Source organism: Hibiscus syriacus, unplaced genomic scaffold (genome assembly GCF_006381635.1).
Source record: "Hibiscus syriacus cultivar Baekdansim isolate YM2019G1 unplaced genomic scaffold, ASM638163v2 tig00110319_pilon, whole genome shotgun sequence".
In the NCBI taxonomy this organism is placed as follows: domain Eukaryota; kingdom Viridiplantae; phylum Streptophyta; class Magnoliopsida; order Malvales; family Malvaceae; genus Hibiscus; species Hibiscus syriacus.
This window is the reverse complement of record NW_024062678.1, coordinates 1,628,594-1,651,621: the sequence shown is the minus strand read 5'-3', so window position 1 is coordinate 1,651,621 and position 23,028 is coordinate 1,628,594. Positions and strand designations below refer to the sequence as shown.

Below are 23,028 nucleotides of genomic sequence, written 5' to 3'. Positions count from 1 at the left end.
CGCCCCCAATTATCACTTTTGTTTCATTTTGGTCTTCAAACTATTATTTTTTAAAAATTATATCAAAAGTTATGTTTTAATTTTATTTTTGTCACTCGTTAAAAAAGTATTAGAATTATTGATGTGATATTTTAAAAGCAATCGATGATGATGTGACATTATTTTATGGTGATATATCAATATTAATGTTAATTTTTAAGGTGGGTGGTCAAAATAAAATTAAAATATAATTAGGTATAATTTTGTAATAAAAAATAATTGAGTGTCAAAATGAAATAAAAGTGATAATTGGTAAAAAATTTAAGAAAACCCCGTGCTAACAAAATATATTTGATATAAAATGGGATAAACTATACGTTTAACACTTAAACTATCAATTTTGTTTTAATATTTAAATTTTTATTTGTTTCAAAATTATATTTAATGTTTATTTTTTATTTTATTTTAATACTCGTCGTTAAAAACTTAATGTATTGTTGCACGTGACATTTTTTATGAGTAAATTACATCATTATCATTTATTTCACTCTTATATTAGTCATTAAAGTTTTAAAGAATTTCAATTTAACTACTCAACTTTTAAATTACTTATGTTTTAATCACTCTAATTTATTTTATTAATAATTTTTGTGACATAATATTTTATTTTATTTTATTAATATATAATTAAAATAAAAAAAATTAAATTAAAAAATTAGAGTGATTAAATTAGAAATAATTTAAAAATTAAGTAATTAAATTAAAAAATTAAATTTCAATGACCATAATAGAAGTGAGAAATTAGTTGAGTTATGAATGATATATATTACTTGTCATGTTGTGACGTTCTGTTAAATTTTGAATGACGTGATATCAAAATTAAATAAAAAAGTAAACATTAATTATAATTTTAAAATAAATGAAAGTTTAAATAATAAAATGAAGTAAAACTAATAGTTTATTAAACGTATAATAGCTTATCCTATAAAAAGTTTTACATTTGTCTATCTAACTATACTTTATTATATTTGATATTATAAAAAACACATTTTATACTATGTAACTTGAAAGTGTTTAAATAGGATAACTGAACCATTTAACCTGTTCCGAACAAACAAGAAAGAGTTGGGAATTGTTCTGCAAATGTGGTTGTTTAATAGGAAAGGACCATCTGGTTTCTCAGCGTCTTCTACAGCTGAAGAAGTTACTCAAGGAATTGATGGCTCTGCCCTCACCGCCATAGTCACAGGTTTTTACTTTTCATTTCATCTCACCCAACAAAACAACACAAGTTGGAATAATATGGATTTAATACTTTTTTTTATGCATTCTGGGTGTTGATGAACATCACACAAATTTAGGGTTATGAAAATTTTCGTAAAAAATCAACACTTTTAAATAATATTTTCTGTGGAGTCAAGTTCAGAGGGTGAAAACAGTTCAACTTTTAACCTATGTTTTTGGATATATTTCACTGAGCTTCTTTAGGTTCACCGACACAAAATGGCCATAGTAATAGTATACAGTGAAATAAGGATAAAACTCTGACGAAAAAGGAGAAGACCAGGGATTTAATTTGCGGTTGTGATCGTGTTTTCAGTTGGGTTTTGTGTATCGCTATTGCCGACATAGCGGGTGCTATTGTGGTGATTGCAGGTTTTGCAGTATAGCGGTCACTATTGAAGTAGCGGACCGCTATTTAAATCCCTAGAGAAGATAGATAAAATTGGGAAACTTTCTCATCTAGAAGTTTATTTTTAGGGGCATCAAGCGGAATTGGCACTGAAACAGCACGAGTTCTTTCACTGCGTGGTGTCCATGTAGTTATGGGGGTCAAGAACATGAGCGCTGGTAGGGAAGTTAAAGAAACTATAGCTAAGAGAAACCCCGATGCGAAAATTGATGCAATGGAATTAGATTTGAGTTCAACGGCATCAGTGAGGAAATTTGCTGCAGATTTCATATCCTCTGGTCTTCCGCTCAACATCCTCGTGTAAGTGTAAATGGATAAATGGATTACAATGCATATGCCTAATGTTTGCTATATTTGAGAAATATGATTTGGTTTTAAGAGGAATATTTGTGCTTTTTGAAGTAACAATGCAGGAATCATGGCTACACCATTCATGATTTCCAAAGATGGCATAGAACTACAATTCGCAACGAACCACGTTGGTAAGGTTTTGTCAAAAGAGGCCTATAGTTATGGTTGGATGTCAACTTGATTGTTTGAATTTAGAAAGTTTTACAAAGATTGGTTTGAAGTGCAACCAAGAGATAAGGAAAGGAATGAGGAGAAACTTTTTTCCTTGGTAGGACACTTCCTCCTAACAAATCTACTGCTGGAAACCATGAAGAAGACAGCACTTGGAAGTAAGACAGAAGGAAGAATTGTAAATGTATCATCCCGTCGTCACAAATTCTCATATCGAGAAGGGATTCGATTCGACAAAATCAATGATCGATCAGGGTAATACTGTTTACGCATTCAGTACACGAATCATGTAGTGGAAGCTTTTATGTTTTTGTCCTGATTACTTCTTTATTTGTGAACTTCACAATGTACACAGGGACAACAGCTTATCTGATTATGGTCAGTCAAAGCTTGCTAATGTCTTGCATGCTAACGAACGTGCTACACGTTTAAAGGTCACTTCCATGTTCGATGATGCTTATAATATCAGTAACACTACTTTTAACATATTTTGAGATCTTTATGTTCTTCTCTGCTAAAATGGTTTGGCTTTGTTTTATGGAACATTTGTTCATTTTTACATCCTTAAGCTTTCTTAATCACTTGTAGACCAAATTGGGATACATTGTGCTTACCAATGGAATTTGGTGATTGAATTCAATCTGTTTAAGTAGTGTTATTTCATCAGCCACCTAGGACTTCTGTTCTCACACATGAATGAATTAGTCAATGCATGCACAAGAATGTCAACTATGAAACTGATTGATCATGTACAGATAGTCATGGCAAACCATAACATGCTGCTATATTTTGATGGTTTATGTTCCTTTTCTCACACATGAATGAATTAGTCCATGCATGCACAAGAATGTCAACTACGAAACTGATTGATCATGTACAGATAGTCATGGAAGCCTGCTATATTCTGATGGTGTATGTTCCTTTTCTCACACATGAATGAATAAGTCCATGCATGCACAAGAATATCAACTATTAAACTGATTGACCATGTACAGATAGTCACGGCAAACCATAACATGCTGCTATATTTTGATGGTGTATGTTCCCTAAACAGGAAGATGAAGTGGCCATAACTGCAAATTCTCTTCACCCGGGAGCCATTGCGACTAACCTCTTTCGACATAACAGCCTTATCAGGGGTATTGAATCCCTCTGTTTTTGAATACAATTTTACATACTAAAAACAATCTGGTGAAGTCATCATCCCTTTATGCTCAAAGCTCCTGCCAATCATAATTATAGTTCACTGCATTTTGTTTCACTTGAACCAAAGAAAAGGAGATGATTATCCTTTATTTTCCCTTGGTTGTGATGCAGGTCTTGTTGGTGTTCTTGGTAAATATATCGTCAAAAATGTGGAGCAGGTGTGTAGAAACTTAAAACTCTATGTTTGGTATAATTGAATGCTGCTTGTATTGGGTTCAGGGATGGATCGAGGGGCTGACGGGATGGTCACATCTTGAAAACTTTCAAATTCTCTTATAGTTTAAGCATTTTTTAATTTTTTTTATTGATAATTTATTTTCACCCTCTAAAATTTTATAAATTCATTCTTCTAACATAAAATGCTGCATTCTTTCTCGATTGGGTTAATAGTTGAAGTGAGATGGTTTCAGGGGGCAGCAGCCACATGCTATGTCTCATTGCATCCACAGGTTAAGGGAAAGAGTGGACTCTATTTTGCAGACTGTAATGTTGCTGAAACTAGCTCACAAGCTAATGACAATGAGTTGGCGACGAAACTGTGGGATTTCACCTTCAGTCTCGTCAACAGCTGTCCTCACACGTCATAGACATCAACAAAATATATGTATTTTATGATAAGGGCAGAACTTCAAACTCAAGACTTGCACAGTTGGTTGGATTTTTTTTTGATAGATTATTAAAAGGAGGAAATATTCATAATTATAATAAAGATTCATAATCGTAAACTAAAAAAATAATTAGAACATTATTTTATAACTATTGACATAAGAAACTAGTCACTTAAGATTACACAAAGATTATACTAGTAAGATTTAACTTGATTTGGATAAATAGATTCTTTCACTGGATTTGACTCTACTTGTAATTTTATGAATTCGATTATTTCTTTTTTAAATTTTGAGTTGAGTTATAAAATAAAATTTGAATAATTCAAAATTTTTAATAATTAATAATTTGATTTTTAAGTTTGAGATGAGTTTCTTTCTGCATGATATATATATATATATATATATGAGCAAAATATGAAGAGAGATATATGTGTACCATATATAGTTATATAAAACTGTTTAAAATGAAATCAAATATTAGCATAACAATATGAATATTTATAATTATATTTAAATAAAAAAATTGAATAACTCAATTTAAATAACATTTTAATAATAAAATAAAATTCATCAATTCGATGAACTCGTAATTCTTTAACTTAATTCAAGAATACTATCCCAATAAGAGGGTGTGAGACTGTGGTGAATGTTTGGGTTAGAACTTTGGGCTATGAGACTCCCACCCATTTACAGTGCTGAGTGATGTGCAAAGGGTTCAACAAGCCCATTCCTTTTCCCGTTGCTCTGTATGCAGCGGCCCTTTGTCCTATTAACCCTTCCTTTTTGGCTCCTATACAAAACCCTAGTCTTCCTTCTATATAACGCATAAACCCTAGCCTCTAGTCCCTTACCTTTGTCATCTCATTTGCTTTGCCTCCTACTTATTTTCTCTTCACTATCTTTGCTGTCAAACTCTACCAGGGATGAGACCTCCAAGAGGTATCAAATGCCTTTTTCTTTTGTTAAAACTTAAAACAACTGGTCTGATAGTTTCGGAGCTAAGATTAGTCCCATGGTTTATTTTTTTTTTAAAAATGATTTTAGTGTATGTTAATGTTATCTTGTGGTTTGATTATGTGCAGGCCGTGGTGGTGGTAGTGGTGGGTTTAGGGGCAGAGGTGATGGAGGTAGAGGGAGAGGAAGAGGTGGCGGCGGTAGAGGCGGCAGTGGCATGAAGTCCCGTGGAGGTGGCCGTGGTGGAGGAAGAGGACGTGGTGGAAGAGGAGGGATGAAAGGCGGGAGCAGGGTTGTGGTTGAACCCCATAGACACGAGGGAGTTTTTGTTGCCAAGGGTAAGGAAGATGCTCTTGTTACTAAGAATATGGTCCCTGGCGAAGCTGTCTACAATGAAAAGAGGATTGCTGTTCAGGTCTTTTTTTTATCTTTCTAATCATCCACTCTGTTAGTTAAGTGCTTTAATCATAGTACTAAATTGCAGTTGCAGCTGTTGTGTCGTGGATGATATGTCATGATTTATTTCCTAAAAGTAACTAAGTTTTTAAATTGTGTATGTGGTTGTTTTGTCATGGTGACCTTGAATTGCGATTTGGATATGCTTTGTGTTTGGCTACTAGGGGGTTTTGTTCCTACACATGTTGTATTATGTTAAATTTTGCAATGAAGAATTGATGGGCTTTCTTGAATTTCTCTAAACAGAATGAAGATGGGACGAAAGTTGAGTACAGGGTTTGGAATCCTTTCCGATCCAAATTGGCAGCTTCAATTCTTGGTGGTGTTGATAACATATGGATTGTAAGCTTTGCATTTTTCTATTCGTGTTTGTTCGAATAATGTACATGATACGCATATCTGACTGGGTTTATTTTGTTTGTTCTTTTGATGAAGAAACCCGGTGTTAAGGTTCTCTACCTTGGAGCTGCTTCTGGTACAACTGTTTCTCATGTATCTGATGTCGTTGGTCCTGTAAGTGTAGTATTGAACCTGAGGTTCTAGATGTCTTTTTTTGTTTGTATATGGGTCAGTTCCTTATTGTTTGTTCAATTATATTTTCCAGAATGGAGTGGTTTATGCTGTCGAATTTTCTCATAGAAGCGGTAGAGACTTGGTCAACATGGCAAAGAAGCGAACGAATGTTATACCTATTATCGAAGATGCCAGGCATCCAGCTAAATACAGGATGTTAGTTGGCATGGTCGATGTGATATTTTCTGATGTTGCCCAGCCTGATCAGGTTTGCATTTTGAGAATTTGTGATTTAGAAAATTGTGAGAAACAATAATGAGGATCAGGTTTACGTGCTATAGATTATCCAACATCTTTTTATCTATGTGATCCCTTTTTATGTTATCACAACCTGTTTATGCAAGTGATGAACTCTACTCGGATTCCCCTTCAAGACTTCATGGGTGATGTGAACTCGAGTTTCTGATGCAATATTAACTCATCAAACTCAATTTGCAGATTTGTTTTACAAAAATGGTTTTCTTGTCCTTTTTTTTCTTTTAATAAATGTGTTTTTTGGGTTTCTTCTAGTATACTCATTATCGATGGAGTTGAACTTATAGATACTTTGCTTTTATACCAATATGCATTCGAAATTCGTGAATAACTGTCCGTCTCTCTACCACCGTGTGATTTCTCAGGATTGTTTTAGCTCTACCACTATGAAATGTAATCATCTTTTCCTTAGTCCAATGATGGTCGTCCAGTCTACTCAATGTGTCTCTCCTGTATCATTTAACGGTGAAACTGCTGTATGCATCTTCCTCGCTTCTGTTTAGTTTCTTAGTTTCTGTTACTTTGCTTACAGGCAAGGATTCTGGCTTTGAATGCATCATATTTCCTGAAAGCTGGCGGTCATTTTGTTATTTCAATCAAGGTTAGTAAAGTTTTGGGAACTTTACACTTTAAATGTGTGAAATTTGTTAGATGTTTGGGGGAGTGACATTGTAAGACTTTGAACGATCAAGTACGCTGAGTAGATTTTAAGATTAAATTTTGAATATTTGTTCAGGCCAACTGCATTGACTCAACGGTTCCAGCTGAGGCAGTATTCCAGAGTGAAGTCAAGAAATTGCAACAGGAGCAGTTCAAGCCTTTCGAACAAGTCACTCTTGAACCTTTCGAGCGAGACCATGCTTGTGTTGTTGGCGGCTATCGCATGCCTAAAAAACAGAAATCTGCTGCTGCTGCTTAATTTTTTCTAGGCTGGCTTTTGAAGCCTTATTTTCCATTTTAGAGAAGGGGTTTTGAGATAACGTCTCTAATTTATTATGGCTTTTCTTTTCTGGTGTTTTGTTTTGTTCATTTTAGGTTTTCATTGAAACTCAAATGTATGATTTTGAACGCTTAGATCACATTTCTCTTTCAGTACTAATCTCTTTTATTCCCTCAAAAATGCAATTTTAATAGTAAAAAGAAAAGCACAAATCAAATGAGCATGAATTGGGTTTTCGACCGTTGATCTGAAAATTTTATACCCTTCACCTGACTTGAGTTTAGGGTGACTCTACTCTATTTGAAATCTGGCTTGACTTTTGAGATAAAATCTAATTTTGGTTTGACCTAATCTGAATTAATATAAAATTACTAATTTTATGTAATAAAATAAGGACTTAATTGAAAAAATATTATTGTAACTATCTCTAATTATATAAGTTATTTTTTGAGCCGGGTTAGGTATTTTTCATCATAAATTTGAGTTCGACTTGTTTTGAATTTATTCTCCAAAAAACTCAACCTGATATGAAAATAATTTTCTTTTTAATCCGGTTGGATCTAAACCTGTCGGGTTCGAGTTCGGTGTGCATTCCTTAAAGGGATGGTTATTATCTCTAAAAGTTTTAGATTTAGTTTATTGTCGAAAGGTTAAGAGTGTTTTGAATAAATAAAAGTATTAGGTCCAAATTGATTTGTTGTAGTTAAGAGCTCGACCCGAGTACCCTCATGATCTGAACTTGCTTGGGGGATAGCTGTAAAAGTTAAAATCCCCTGCAACGACACTGGATCCCAATAGCATAAAGTTGCTCAAAACTTCTCCACAAGAGCCAATTCTTCCATCTTTGTAACCCACTGCTTATGAAAATGATGTAGGAGATTGTTTCAATCTCGAAATTTCGGTTCTTCTTCTTTTAAGCTAATGATTCATTGACCAAGAATCTCTATGGAATAATTCAAACAAAACGAATGCATTTCTTCCAGTTCATAACACATTTGGAAGTTTTTCATAAGATGCAGCAGTTATAAGCTGGGAGCTTTAGCGTGCATCACTAAACTTTCATGGTCTTGAAAGCTCCAACATAAGAAGCAAGAGCATGAATTTTCTTTGCATTGGCCTACACAACAAACCTTTTCATCACCGAGATTGATCGAATGCAATGGTATTGACCGTCACTAAATTCTTCATTAGTTGCAAATCTGGTAACCATCAAATTTGATGGTTGTGCAGTTAAAACTGTCACTAAACTCCATATTCCACTTTTATTTTTTTTTTAGTAGTTTAGGGTGATTATAAAATAGTATTCGTTCAGAATATTTTTTAACGATTAACAACGCATACATATCCGTAGACACAACTGCTTGAACCCAAAACTTCTAAGGAGAACATCATTTCCTTTAACCCACCGAGAACCACTTAATAAGTTGAACTGCATGCATAGGTAACATGTTCACGGATCAGTTATAATCTTGGACTGTATTTTCTTGCTGCATAGCTTGACTTCAATAGTTCAAAATTAAGCAAGAAAAGCTAATGTGTTCATTTATCATTCCTCTACAATTTCATGTATCATATATGCTAATGCTGGTAGTATTCATATTTATAAATTTGGGGAATTGTTCACTAGTAAACTCGTGGATCAGTTATTCAGAGAGTTAGCTCATGTATATCTAGGACTAGAAAGTATAAAGGTTTGCTAAGCACTGGGGACCAACAATGTACAACAGACTTGGGAAATTCACTATTCACACTTTGTTCAAGTAAATGCCTGTATTATTTTTTGCCTAAATCCTTGTATGATTGCATATGATGCACTTTGACACATAATGATAGAAATTGTGTTCCAAATTTTAAAATTAGGTCAAAATCAAATTAAAAATTATTTCGTAATCAATTTGAGACATCAACTATCAATGATCTAGTTCGATCATCCAGTCCAAATAAGAGGTGTTTCTGTTACTATCAACATAATTGTCAAAGTGAAAACATGTAAATAAACTCCTAGACCAAAAATTTTCTAATCCCAAGTTTAAAATGTAACACCCCGAAATATGGACTTCCTCGCCCATATAGGGTTGTGGGAAAAATGATTTTCTCACAAAAGGAATTGATCATATTATTTCCTGAATTAGGGTCATTGCTACAATATTAATAGAAAGATGCCAAGATTACTATGTGACTTCATTTTTTTTTCTGTGGAAGACGCGTAGATTACTATGCAACTTTATTTTTGTAAAGTTAAAAAAATGGTGAAGACGAGCTACATTCCTGGGGTCTTCTGAAGTCGCGTGGAACACCAGACGTCTTCACCTAGTTACTATAGCATTCACCCTATATTGGGAAATAATTCTTGTGTTGGATTATTTTGGGAATTCTTTTTCTTAAAATGACTATCTTAGCCATTTTGCTCTGAAATATGGGTTAATACTTTGAGCGAAAAATTATAGAATTTTCAGTTAGAATAATCCGATCTTTAATTTTGAATTTGAGACTAAAGCTGATTAAATATCTCTTAAAATTTTCTGAATTGAAATTTGAATCACTTCTGTGATCAATATGACATTTTAGATTCGATCATAGCATTTAGATCGGGTAAAGGAGTTACATAAAACATCTTAAGGTGCATTACTCAATAGTTAATTAGTCTAATTTTGGGCACCAACCTCACAGCATGTGGTCATTTCCGGTAACTAAAAACTAAGACCTATCATCTTATTGCAATTAAACGTTGGCATCAAGCCCTCACCTAAATGTTTCAATTAATAAGAAAATCTTATAGGGAAGAAGTTATAAATGATAATAAGAAAATCTATATTAGATCGTCGTGGTACACATCAGAAGCATCCTCGTCATGTATTCGTACGTCCGGCTTGCCGCCGGTGCAGTTCAGTAGCGAAGCCTCTCTTCGGACGAAATGGTCCTGCATTTATAACATACGACGGAAACCGAAACGATTAGCAGCCAGTAGGACATGACAGCAATAGGTAATGAATGTGACATCTCAACTTTTGGAAGATGAAGTTGGTTCATACATCACTGAGCAACATGTTTCGTGGCTCGAGCATATGAATCACTTCTCCCATCGTCGGCCTATGGTCGATATCCGGATCGACACAACGAAGCGCGATCAATGTAATCCGTTTGAGTTCTTTCACAGAAGGAATCTCTGGTATGCTAGGATCAACAACATCTGCAATTTTCTTGTTTGCTACCATGGACTTTAACCAGTCGATCAAATAAATCTGCAAACACGAAATAAATTCCGGTTTCGGAATTAGAGACAACGAGTTTCGTGCAGTATAATGCTCAAACATTTTGAGATTAAGAATTGGTACTTGGTGTTGACAATGATCAACAGGGATCCTTCCTGATACAATCTCCATTACAAGTATTCCAAAGCTATACACATCACTCTCCTTATCCCATTTGCTGATAGAAGCATTATCTTGATCAGCATAACTAGAGATCCATGCAAATCAACAAAGCATCATGTTCCTCAAATTCGATTCACAATGTATATATGGTCAAATTAAATCGAAATAAACAGACCCTAGCTCGACCAATGAACGAGTGGTCGCATTGGTGTGGTTCGGACCGAGCAGCCGAGAAAGTGCTACATCGGAGATCCTAGGATTCCATAGATGATCAAGTAATATATTGCTTGCCTTTAGGTTTTGATGGCAAATATGTGGTTCAATATCCTCATGCAGGTAAGCCAATCTGCAAATCATGATCCTCATCAAGTACATCAACATAACTTGAAATAATCATTAGATATTAAGATTGTAGAACTCACCCTTTTGCTATCCTATGTATGATGTTCATACGAATGGTCCATGTAAGAGGACTGGCTTGTCCAAGAGGACCATGAAGCCATTGATGGAGATTACTGTTATTAACATACTCATACACAAGCATCCTAACGAAGAAGAAAACTAGATCAGGAATTTAAGGCATGACCATTTCCGGACATGGAATCACATGAAAGTAAGTAACATACCTGTGACCTTCCATGCAGTATCCTAGCAGCTTGACAAGATTCTTGTGTCGGACATGTCCGATCGCCTCAGCCTCTGTTACGAACACCTCGGGTTGGCAACTGGTTGTTAAATGATCGAACTGTAAATAATCAGTTTGGCAACCGCTATATAATAGTCCCGCTATTTAAATCCTTGATCAAGAAAGAGTTACCTGTTACTGAGTAGCCTCTTCACTGCCACAGTGGTACCGTCAAACAAAACGCCACGGTGAACAACACCATAATTTCCATTTCCGATAAGATTATCATACGAGAAACCGTCAGTGAAAACGTCAACTTCTCTCGAACTGAATCGGTAACTCGTCCGAGTTTCGGGAACTCCATGGGGGAGCTTGTGAAAGTGCTCCAAATGATCGGGCAGATAACTCCGGGGAGTTGTTGTAGCAGCACGCGTAGACCACTGGTCTGGAAACATCACTTCAAGCTCAGGCTCCGTCGTGTTCATCTCGATCTCCGAAATGTTAAGAGGAAGCAGCCTCCTATTGAGCGAAGAAGAGCAGTAAGCGCTTTGATAATTCTTGGGAGCAATGGGGTTTGGTAGGCAAAACGGGGTTTTGCAGGGCTTTCTACGTCGATAACAGATGAGATAACAAGAGATGATGGAGAAAAACAAAAGAATGAACAGTGTTGTGAATGTAACGATCAAGACCCATAATCGAAGACCGAGAAACGAGGTATGCTTGGAGAGTGTTTCCCCGAGATATGATCCCATGCTGCGTAGCGGAGGAAGAAGACGACGTGGAATTAATGGATTTCACGAACTGGAAGAAAGAGATGAAAACACAGGAGGTTGAGCTTAACTACAAGTCTATCGATATATTTTGAAAATCTTGGCGTGCCAACTAACTAGCGGGAGCACCGGAATGTATTGAGGTTTTATTAAATCTAGAGTTAATGGGTCCTTAAACTATAATTTTCATTTTAAATTAACCTTTAAACTTTTAAATATTTCAATTTCATCCAAAAACTATAAATCTCATTTTAAATTAGTCCTTCAATTTTTTAATATTCTAATTTCATCCCTACACTATGATTCTCTTTCTATTTTGATCCCCAAACTTTTGTGTCATCTAATTTCATCCCCAAATTCATCCAAATGTGTAATTACTTTCAACAATAGTTTCACCTATATTTTTTTTTCTTTCAAACATATAATAATATAACATGACCTAACATTTTTATTAACAAGGAATGTGACTAGTATATACATATAATTTGGGATAAAATTGGAATGTTCAAAAAGTTTGGGGACTAATTTAGAATGAAGGTCAGAGTTTGGGAATAAAATTGAAATGTTTAAAGTTTGATGATCAATTTAGAATGATAGTAATAATTTAGAGATAAAATTAAAATATTTAAAAATTTAAGGTCCAATTTAAAATAAGTCATACTTTAAGGATATCTAATTCAATTAACTCTTGAATTTAGTGTCGAGTGAGAATTATTGTACAATATGTGAAAAATAGTACTATCGTTATACTTTTTATATAAGATCATTTGAAAATTATTAATTTTTTACCGATAAAGATTTATAAAATACTTCACTGTTTTAGTAAAATTTTCAATAAACTTTTCGAGACATTACACTATTTTTGAAATAATCTTTTATTAGTATCGTCTTATAAAATTCATATTTCTCAATCTTTAATATAATCTTTCAGATAACTAAAATTCATATTTCTCGATCTTTAATATAATCTTTTAGATAACTAAAATTCATATTTCTCAATCATAATGACTCTATGTCTGATATCATCATAACTCAATCATGACTAAAAAAGGGATACTCTTCTCCTTCGCTTCATCTTCTCTCTTGATATTTTCATCTCATATAAAGAAATATCGATCAATGATCGTTACTTCACCGATCATAATTCTCCGCTTAAATTAAAAGAAGTGAACCGCCAACGATAGATGAGACTAAATTATTTCCATCAAAATAAATAAACTGCAACAATGATATTTGCAAAATGGAGTGGTCATAGTTTGTGAACTGAGCCATCACCCTCTAAGCAAACACGTTCAGAAAGGCAATAGAAGTAATTAGTTTATCTTTCTATGTTTTCCTACGTATGATCCCTTGCTGGCTACCGTGTTTTCTTGTTTCTTAGTATATAAAATCAACGAGTTAATCAGATCAAAATGGATGGAAGATGAGGAACCTGTAATTTTCAAGATTTCAGAAATCTTTGATGAAAGCAAGGCAACTCACCAAACCATAAGCACTACAACACCCCGAGCAATGGAATGTCATTAATTAATTTTAAGTTAGTTACTGCAAATAGACCCATTTAATGAGGTTTAAAGGCCTAAATTTCTGCACACTTTTCAGTTCCCTTTTATTTTCTTCTTCAAGTTTTTCCTTAAGTTCTGTCCTCTCACCAGAAGCAAACTTCAACAGCCTTTACGTCGTCGTCTTGTTAACAGTGGGCCACACTATCGGCGTCCTTTGCTCCAACATGTGGTCCCGGGTCGACTGGTACCCTTGGTTTTAACATCTTCATTTCTAATGTGAAGCTTGGACGAGAAAGAATTTTGATCGTTCATAAAAACTTACATCTGTCACTCTCCGTAGAAGAACCACATTGATAAGAGACTCCTAAGCTTCTAAGTTTCATTTCTGGAAATTTCCGCTATTTACCGATTATCAGTGATCGTCGCACACGCCAATAGCATCGTCATTGTGCGTAGGCTTCGTCCTTCGCTTGAAAAACAGTTGGAGTCCGACCCACACATGACCCATAAATGTTTCAGCCCAAACTTATGATTAGGCTCGATAGTAAACTAAACCTAACATGTGACAGTGTGAAAAAGTGACACTGACACATGCTATGTCAACAATACGGACAGATAGATCTGCCAACTACTAAATGATTGTTGAGCGAAACCCCTATTGTGTTGGATAAGAAATTTCAGAACATACACAAAATGGAAAACAACTTGTGAGGAAGAGAAAACAATTATTTGTCACCTTATGCATGCTTTCCAAGGAACCGTATCAATAGCGCCATATAACCTTCATCTTCAATGTTAAAATAGTGTAACGAGAACTTGATCTTTGTTATTTTTAATGATATTTTTGGGGTTTATGTTCAATTCGTGACTGACATTCTTAATAATATTGCTTTTGGATGAATTTTTTTCTTGAAAATTTAATGTATATAACAACCACATCCAACACTTGTTGATTGGTCATTGTTTCCACTTACTTCAATATTCAGCATACCAATGGCATTTTGCAGCATATATTGCCATCGACTAATTTTGTTTGGTTTTCGACCTAAATTTTATGTGTCTAAATCGATGTTATCAAAATAGTAATGTTAGAGATTTTGACTTGAATTTCATTTGATTTGGTATGAAAAATTCATAGTTTGACTCTGCTTGATGAAGAAATAAATTGAAATAAAAAATAAAGATGAGTGATTGACTATGGTCTCAAGCTCATGGATGGATCGAGGGGAACATGTGTGGGCGGTCACTCCTGAAAATTTTAAAGTACCATCTATTTTAGATATTTTCGATATTTTCTTGTATTTTGTATTGATAACATGTTTTAGGTTCCTAGAATTTTATAAGTTCATCCTCCTTAAAATTTTAAAAGTTCGTCATATAGCATAAAATCTTACATTCGTTCATATTTGGGCTGATGATATGATATAGTCTTATTCAACTAGGTTAGGGTTATTGTGTACGTATAACTCTCTCTCCATATATATATATATAGGATTCACTTACACAGTGTTTTACACATTTTTAATATTGTTAGATGGTCGAAAAGAGATGATTGAGATATCACTTTATTTTTTCAATGAATATTTTCTCATTTCCCACTATTAATCGCAACCGTCTATTTTTACTCATCTAACGATCTTAAAAAGACGCAAAACTAAAAAAATTTACAATGTGTGAACAGATCATGTCTCATATATATATATATATAAGATAAAATCAACTCACACAATTTAAAAAAATTTCAATTGTACACAGATTTAGGATCGTTAGATGAGTGAAAATATATGTTGAGATTAATAGTAGGAAATGAAAATATATTCACTAGAAAAAAATTATTTTCATTCATCCAACAGTCTCCAAAATCTATGTAAAAGAATTCTAACCATATATATATATATATAATTCTAGTATTTGAAGTATTATTGTATAATTTTCTTATACTTAACCGTTGGACATAATAAAAATTTTCTTCGCTGCCCATGATCCGTTTAAGATTTTTCACGTAAACATCCTTATTTTTCTTTGTTATTGTGTTACGATCGCTCACTCACTGTTATTTATAATAAGATATATATTAAAAAGAATATAATTTTTTAATATTTCCATGGTATTTATTAACACCACAAACGGAAACAAACGTACACTAGTTAATATTAAGATTCCATGCTTGTCCCACTTCTTCCCTTCCTGACCAAACTCCCACCGGAAACAACCAGTTTTGCTTGAAATAGGCATAATCACCCAACAATATGAAACAAAACAATCAAGTGGTCCTTCAAACACACACGTGATCACATCTCTGATACGAACATGCTTTATCTTTCCAAGGTATCATAAATAAATTCATAATTATTTTAATAATCTAATATAATTATAAGGTTATATCTAATCAAAAATTTTCTTAGTTTATTGACAATGCACACATACGCTATAAACATAATTGCTCGAATCCGATTCTAGAGAAAATGTCATTCTCTTTTACTACCAATGTCACTCACCGGTCCTAAATTTAAATTCTTTAACAATATAAAGGGCGGTCACACGGCAAGAAATAAGAATTGGGTAAACTGTATATGTATTTAATCACCCATCTATTCTCGTAGTTATGTTTTGGTCACTAAACTATTTTTTTTCAAAATCATATTTAACGTTACATTTTAGTTCCGATTTGATTACCCGCCGTTAAAAATAAATAGAACTATTGATGTGGTAATAATTTTTATTTTTTTCAACGATGACGTAACATTACTTTATAGTGACATGTTAACATTATCATTAATTTTTTAATGACGAGTGGTCAAAATATAATCAAAATATAATATTACATATGATTTAAAAAAAAGTTAATTAACAAAAATAGAACCTCGGAAATAAGTGGATGATGAAATACGTAGTTTACCATAAGAATTTTACATTATCAATACTTAATATCAAATTTTTCTTTCTTCGCTGCTTCAGGTGATGTCCTTGCAGAATCCATCTCGCATGAATACTTGCTTGTAATTCGTGGATAAAAGAGAATAATCTGATGAAATAACAAACTTTAATTAGAACTTAATGCTCCACAACTATTGGGATAAATTCAATATTTAGTCATCCACCTATTCCTACAGTTCCGTTTTCGTCACATAATTATTTCTTTTTCAAAATCATATATAACGTTATATTTTGGTTCCGTTTTAGTCACCCACTATTAAAAAATAAACAGAAATGCTGACGTTAACTTTTTTCCGATGATGACATGACAGTACCTTATGATGACACATCAACATCACCATTATTTTTTTAATGACGGACAACCAAAACATTACATTAGGTTGTGATTTTGAAAAAAAAATAATAGTTGGGTGACCAAAACGGAACCACTAGAATATGTGGATGACTAATTACGTGGTTTGTCCATACTATTATAAAGATTAGTCTCTTTTACCTGTAGAAGATGCATTGCTTAACTTCTTTTGTGAAGAATCAGTTGTACATCTCAACAACCAACAAGATTCTGCTGCCAAAAACCAGAAGAATCGGATTCTAAATTACATCAAAAAGATTATGATTAGCTTAAAAACAAAACTAGTTGCTAATAAATTAGTACCACTTGATGAATTCAAAGACCTCTTGCAATGCAAAATGGCACTTTGGATGGCATCCTGTTGGAGTAGCAGCGAATCATCTTTCCGGTTGATCGGTGATGCCGGCGTCATCGATAAGTGACCTGAGACACTTGGCTTGTGAGTTTGAATGTTGGTTTTGGAGACCTTTACGTACTTGGTTACATTCAAGTATTTTGTTATCAGATCTTTGGATAATCTCTTCAATGAATCTTCTGTTTTTCCGGAACTATTTTTTCTGGTGATGCATGTACTAGTACTCCGAGTAAAAGCTCCAAGTTTTGGGGTTGATTGAGGCTTGGAGCTTGGTTCGATGGGGATGATCGGAGAGAAAGACTGTGCTTTTTGCTCGGCTTTGACACCGGTGCTGATGCCATTTACGTGGTGGTTGGATTGAAGCCAAGGTTGGTGGAAGTCGATGAAAGAGTCGTCTCCTTCATCGAAATGGTGATGGGAGGCTGGAATCTGGGTGTTTCTACAACGGCATCGGGTGGGGTTCTGTTTCTCAGGTTTCCAAAACCTGAGAAAATTGTGAGCTTCCATATGGAGAAAGAGAGAGAGACAAAAGACAAGGAATATAAAGAAAGCCTTTTACACTTTCACTTATCAAAATCTAAGAGAAAGGCATAACAGCTTTGCCTATGTTTTATGGGTGGTTGACTCAACTTGAAAATGGTGTTTCAGCCGTCGAATTAGAGTAAAAATAGATGTCTCGAGAATATTTTTTTTACAGTTATATATATATATATATATATATATATTGACTATTAAGGATATTTAGATGAGTAAAAATAGACAGTTGAGATTAATTTATTTTTTTAAGTGAATATCTTTTCATTTCTTATTGTTAATTCCATCCGTTTTTCCACTCATCGAACGATTCCAAACATGTGTAAACTAAAAAGTTTTACATAATGTAATCGGATTATATATATATATATATAATAAATTTGATATAAGGGTAAATTATATCAATGATCACTTAATTATGGGAGGATTTTAATTTGATAACTGATATTTCAATTTTTTTTCAACCAGATCACTTAACTGTTTTTTAATACTCTGAAGTGATTACAAGATAATATCTATTCAAAATTTTTTTAATCTATTGACAATGTAAATACACCCTACAAATGCAACTACTCGAACATGGGTTCTCAAGGTAGAATAAATTTATCTTTTTACCATTAAGATCGCTCAATGAGTTCGAACACTTAACTATTTAAAAAATATTAATCAAACCACTTGTGGTTAACATTTGACGGATGAACTAACATGATAATTAAAAAATTGATATAATTACATATTTAGCGACATGTTTCACCATTTGATTAAAGGATTAAATTTATTGAATTAAATTAAAAACAAGACCAAATTGATAAAGTAATAAAGACTAAATATGTGATTATAACAATGTTTTAACTATCATGTTATCTCACTTATCAAATGTTAACCATATATAATTTGATTAACATCGTTTAAATAGTTAAATATTTTGGCTTATAAAATTAAAAGATGAATGATAATATTGAAATTACTATACAGTTTATCCTCAAAATAATAATTGATAACATATAAATTTTATAAAATATTTGAATTATTTTTCTTAGAGTAATTTAGTCCAAATTTTATTGGTGGGGTAGCTTTGCTTTTGAATAATGTACTAGTAAAATGTAGGCATGACTAGTTTTACTTGCAAAGCAGTTAGGGACGGTAAACGGGCGGGTCGGGTGCAGATACCCCCTCTCCCATTCTCATACTCACCTAATATTTTTCAATCCACCATCCGCCCACCACCCGCCCACCACCCATGATAGGTACAAATTTTTAAATCCACACCCGCCCACGCGGGTACATTTTCAAATCCATCCCCACACCCACTACCCACTAGCGACATACACATCTAGACTCGCCTGACAGCAAACTAATGGGATGTTGGAGTTGGTTCCCAGACAGTTCGTGATGAGGTAGCAACGCATGCTTCAATTTGTCAGGAGTAACTCTACGAATGTTATGGAGACAGATTGTAGGGAGCATGTAGTCGCAGAGCTTGATTGTTGTGTTGCTTTCGATGTTAATGCTCATAGTGCGCCTAATATGGGTTTTGAGGGGTTAAAGAACATGGAAACTACTGTTTTTGATGTTAATGCTTATAGTACAGTTAATTTGTGTTTGGATGGGCAGCATGGGCTAAAGAACATGGAAAGTGACGTAGTTAGTGAGATTATTGGTTTAATCAAAGAGCCGAATATTTCCCTAATTAAAGACCAGATTAAAGACTAAATATCCTTAATATTTGGATAAATTATATGTTATATATTATACAATATTAAAATTTATAAATTAGTCTCTAAAATTACATCTAAATTTATAATGATCCAAAATTTAATAGATATTTAGCTTGGTGGGCGGAGGTGGGCGGATGTGGGACGGGCGGATGCGGGGCGGATAATGTCTCAAACCCATTATCCGCCCACCACCTACGACGGGTACCACTTTATAAATCCACACCCGCCCACTACCCGCTAAAATTATACATATCCCCGCTCCAATTAAAACGAATACAGTGTGAAATCTACGAAACTGTACCCGTTTGTCATCCCTAAAAGCAAATATAATTTTGCGTGAAGATAAACAAGTACACCGCGAGAGGGCGACAGTGACAAAATCTTTGTAAATGATTTGAATAGTATTTGAAAATTTAAGTTTAAATTTAAAATTATGAAAAATTATTTCAGATATCACTAAACTTTGTTCGTTTATTCATTGATATCACTGAAATTTCAGTTTCGTTAATTAAATTATTATTTTTGCTTCAATTATACCACTCCTTTGTTAAATTATTAGCAGACACGATGACATAGACTGAAAAAAATACACTAAAATAATATCATTTTAATTTGACTGTTTTAGTGTTTAAATATCCCAAAAACCACATTATTTTATTAAAAAAAACATCAAATATATTTAAAAGGGCTTAAACCCAATACACTAAGAGGAAAACTAAATATCCAACCACCAATCCCATTGAAATGCTTAAAACGACATCATTTTATTGAAAATAAAAATAACATCAAATATTCTTTTGAAGAGAGATGTCCTACGTGAAAAATTGTAACCTTTCAAAGTAGTGTCTATTGGATGCACATAAATAGATGATCCATAGTGTTTTTCAATTCACTACAAACAATCCAATATTCTATAATAAGAATAAGAATAAAAAAATTCTTGATTTTACTTATCAAAAGAAATTTAAACTTGTATCTGGAAATGATCTTTATCTTAACCTTCTAACAATTTTATAGGAGGATAATTCTCTTTGAAATATGTTATTTACGACATAAATTTTTATATAATTTTATATCGTCTCTGATTATACCATACCGGCTTCACCTAAATTTACTAAGACGCCGAGCGCAAGAGATTTCATATAAATCGTCAAACATGTATTAAGGCTGCACTGATTATCGAATAAGTTATCATCATTGAAGCTCAACGGTGGGATAGTCCCAAATCGGGTATTATTTCGGCCCTTCTTCTGGGCTTTTATGGACTCGAATGAAGCTTAGCTTTGGGTAATTGTTATGGCCTTGAGAAGCCGTTTGAAAAATCACAATGGTGGAACCCTATTAACCAGCTGCATGGTGTTCGTCAAGAGGCAATCATTTTAGCTGATGCGTTGCTTAAAGAAAGCATTGATTGTAGTTCATGATTCAAGTATGTTTATCATGTACCTGGAAGGCCCGTCTATCTACAAATGTGATATCAAACGTTACATGGTCACAAAATTTAAGGAATCCACACTTTTAAAAAAATGTCACGATTTTACTTTTAAGAGTGTTTGGATGACAACTCTTTTTAAATAAAATGTCATGATTATAGAGTTGTTTTGTGACATTATCTTAGTTTCATATGTTCAATTTTCTATTTGTAGGAAACAATCGTAATATGATATTTTGATATCTTTATCATATTATAAAATATTTTAAGGTTTCATTTTGAAAATTAACACAATACCTACATATCTTCTGGGATGGCCTGGTATTGGACACTTTTATTTTGTTCTTTCAATAAGAACATCTTCTTTTGCTAAGAACAACGTATAGAGAGCGGGTAATGACTTATTTAGCTGTTTTAGGTCCAATTTGATGACTTTTTATTTTGATTTTGTTAAATTTTGCTTATTAAAATTAAAATAATTATATATTAATCACTCACGTTATCTATTTGTTATAATTTAATCACTAAATTATTAATCTTTATTATCCAACTCATAAAAGAATGGCATGATACTTTTTGGGTAGTTTTTTTTATTAGTTTGAGATAAATATGTTCAAAAATTTCAATCGTTTAACAATGGGAGTTCATACATCCCTACATACTTGGTGCTGCTTGAACAAGGAACATCAACATATAACAACAATCTCTTAGCGACTGAAATTACTTGGTTCGTGAGAAAATTGTCAAACCTAATATATTTTCATGAAATAAATATTATTAGTTTCAAACATATTTCAACTTAAATATTGTTTTTATCAATAATTTAACAAGTTCAAACCTCAAGCTTGCATTTTTTTTAATTTTCTCATCAATAAGATGACGATATGTTTCATCATCTTGTTGAAAGATATTAATTTATTAAAAAAAGTAAAAATCCAACCGTTCAAACAATGTCACATCATACTTCTACAATATCATACTTATACAATCTTTATAATAGAGATAAACAGTTTAATGATCAAATTATAACAAACCGATAACATAAATAACTTAAGTATAATCTTCAATTATAAAAAATGAACAAAATAAAAATAAAAGTTATCAAATGTGTTATTTACCATTTCTTCTTTTAAAAAGTAGGGCTTACTCAAACAAAATGGAACAGATTAAGAGTTGTTTTCAATATATCAATAAGAAAGGGGTAAGAGTTGCAAATTTAATTTAAAAGGATAACCTTTAATCCTGTTCTTGATTTGGTGGTGAGCAATCAAAATTGAGCACGGTACTAGTTATAGATTAGCTGGATCCCTAATTTAATATTCCATAAAGTCAAATGATCTTAGCGTAGGCGAATAATTGTTATTTTTAGAGGTTTTAGATTTGAGTATGTTATTCATAAATATATTTGAATAATCATTATTAAATAATTGAGAATATATATTATCTTATAATCATTAAAATTAATAAAAAAAATATTTGATAAAGTAAAAGAAAGACATACAAAGCATAGACATAGCTAAAATAATACGAGATAAAAATTCAATTCCAATTTTTTGGATTTTTACTTTATTACTTATTATTATTTTTCTTTCATATTATTCATTAAACATTACGATCTCACTTTTAGCAATATCATATGGGTATAATTATAAATTTAGATTTTTATTCTTTGTTTTTTTAATCATTTTGATGTGATAATTTATTTGAAAAATCATATTATAACTGGTAATTAAGTTAGATTTTATTGCACTTAAAACTTAAAGATTACATGATAATTAAATTTATTAATAAAGTAAATATTTATTTTAAACAAGAATTCTTATAGAATAAGGATTATTGGTGACTAAGTATGTGGCTCTGTAAATAGAGATAATGTATCAACCTAAGGTGAGAGAATTATTTTGGAGAGATATAATATTTTTGGAATCCCTAAGGGTTTATATTGTAGAGACAGTTTTGTAGGGATTGAAAGAGTTTTTGAGATATATTGGGTGTCGTAACCTGTTTTCGTCCGGGTACGAAATATTTATTTGGCGGGAAAATTGATGTGAATAAATGGTTTTTGAAAATAATTTGGGAATCGCCATCGGCCTTTTGGGTCAGGTAGGTCGAATACCTAAAAATTATTTTTTAAAAGAGTTTTAAGAAAACATCAATTAAAAAATGAACTGATTTGCGTTTATAACCAAAAATTTGTTCTTTTTAATAATAAAAAGGGATTCGTGGTCGGTTACGTTTAG

General features: G+C 32.8%; 3 protein-coding genes and 1 non-coding gene across 4 annotated transcripts; 3 read left to right on the top strand and 1 right to left on the bottom strand.

Annotated features, from left to right (window-relative positions):
• Positions 1–1,044: 1,044 nt before the first annotated feature.
• LOC120117334 (short-chain dehydrogenase TIC 32, chloroplastic-like) lies at positions 1,045–4,081 on the top strand. The gene is made up of 8 exons (XM_039137625.1): positions 1,045–1,228; positions 1,741–1,972; positions 2,075–2,154; positions 2,296–2,449; positions 2,550–2,628; positions 3,249–3,333; positions 3,512–3,558; positions 3,811–4,081. The coding sequence occupies exons 1-8, from the start codon at positions 1,123–1,125 to the stop codon at positions 3,985–3,987; spliced, it is 960 nt and encodes a 319-aa protein (XP_038993556.1). The 5' UTR covers positions 1,045–1,122; the 3' UTR covers positions 3,988–4,081.
• An 850-nt stretch (positions 4,082–4,931) lies between these two features.
• LOC120117437 (rRNA 2'-O-methyltransferase fibrillarin 2-like) lies at positions 4,932–22,774 on the top strand. The gene is made up of 9 exons (XM_039137724.1): positions 4,932–4,947; positions 5,091–5,377; positions 5,665–5,760; positions 5,854–5,931; positions 6,023–6,199; positions 6,779–6,847; positions 6,983–7,187; positions 8,245–8,250; positions 22,763–22,774. The coding sequence occupies exons 1-7, from the start codon at positions 4,932–4,934 to the stop codon at positions 7,163–7,165; spliced, it is 906 nt and encodes a 301-aa protein (XP_038993655.1). The 3' UTR covers positions 7,166–7,187; positions 8,245–8,250; positions 22,763–22,774.
• LOC120117482 lies at positions 6,329–6,401 on the top strand. The gene has a single exon (XR_005515633.1). It is a non-coding gene; the product is annotated as a small nucleolar RNA snoR60 (small nucleolar RNA).
• Positions 9,977–11,970, bottom strand: LOC120117192 (probable serine/threonine-protein kinase At1g01540; the record flags this gene model as incomplete). The annotated part of the gene is made up of 7 exons (XM_039137495.1): positions 9,977–10,106; positions 10,219–10,428; positions 10,522–10,645; positions 10,736–10,906; positions 10,983–11,105; positions 11,187–11,285; positions 11,378–11,970. Coding segments are annotated over 7 exons (1,431 nt in total), but the record flags the coding sequence as incomplete, so codon positions are not given.
• Positions 22,775–23,028: the final 254 nt, after the last annotated feature.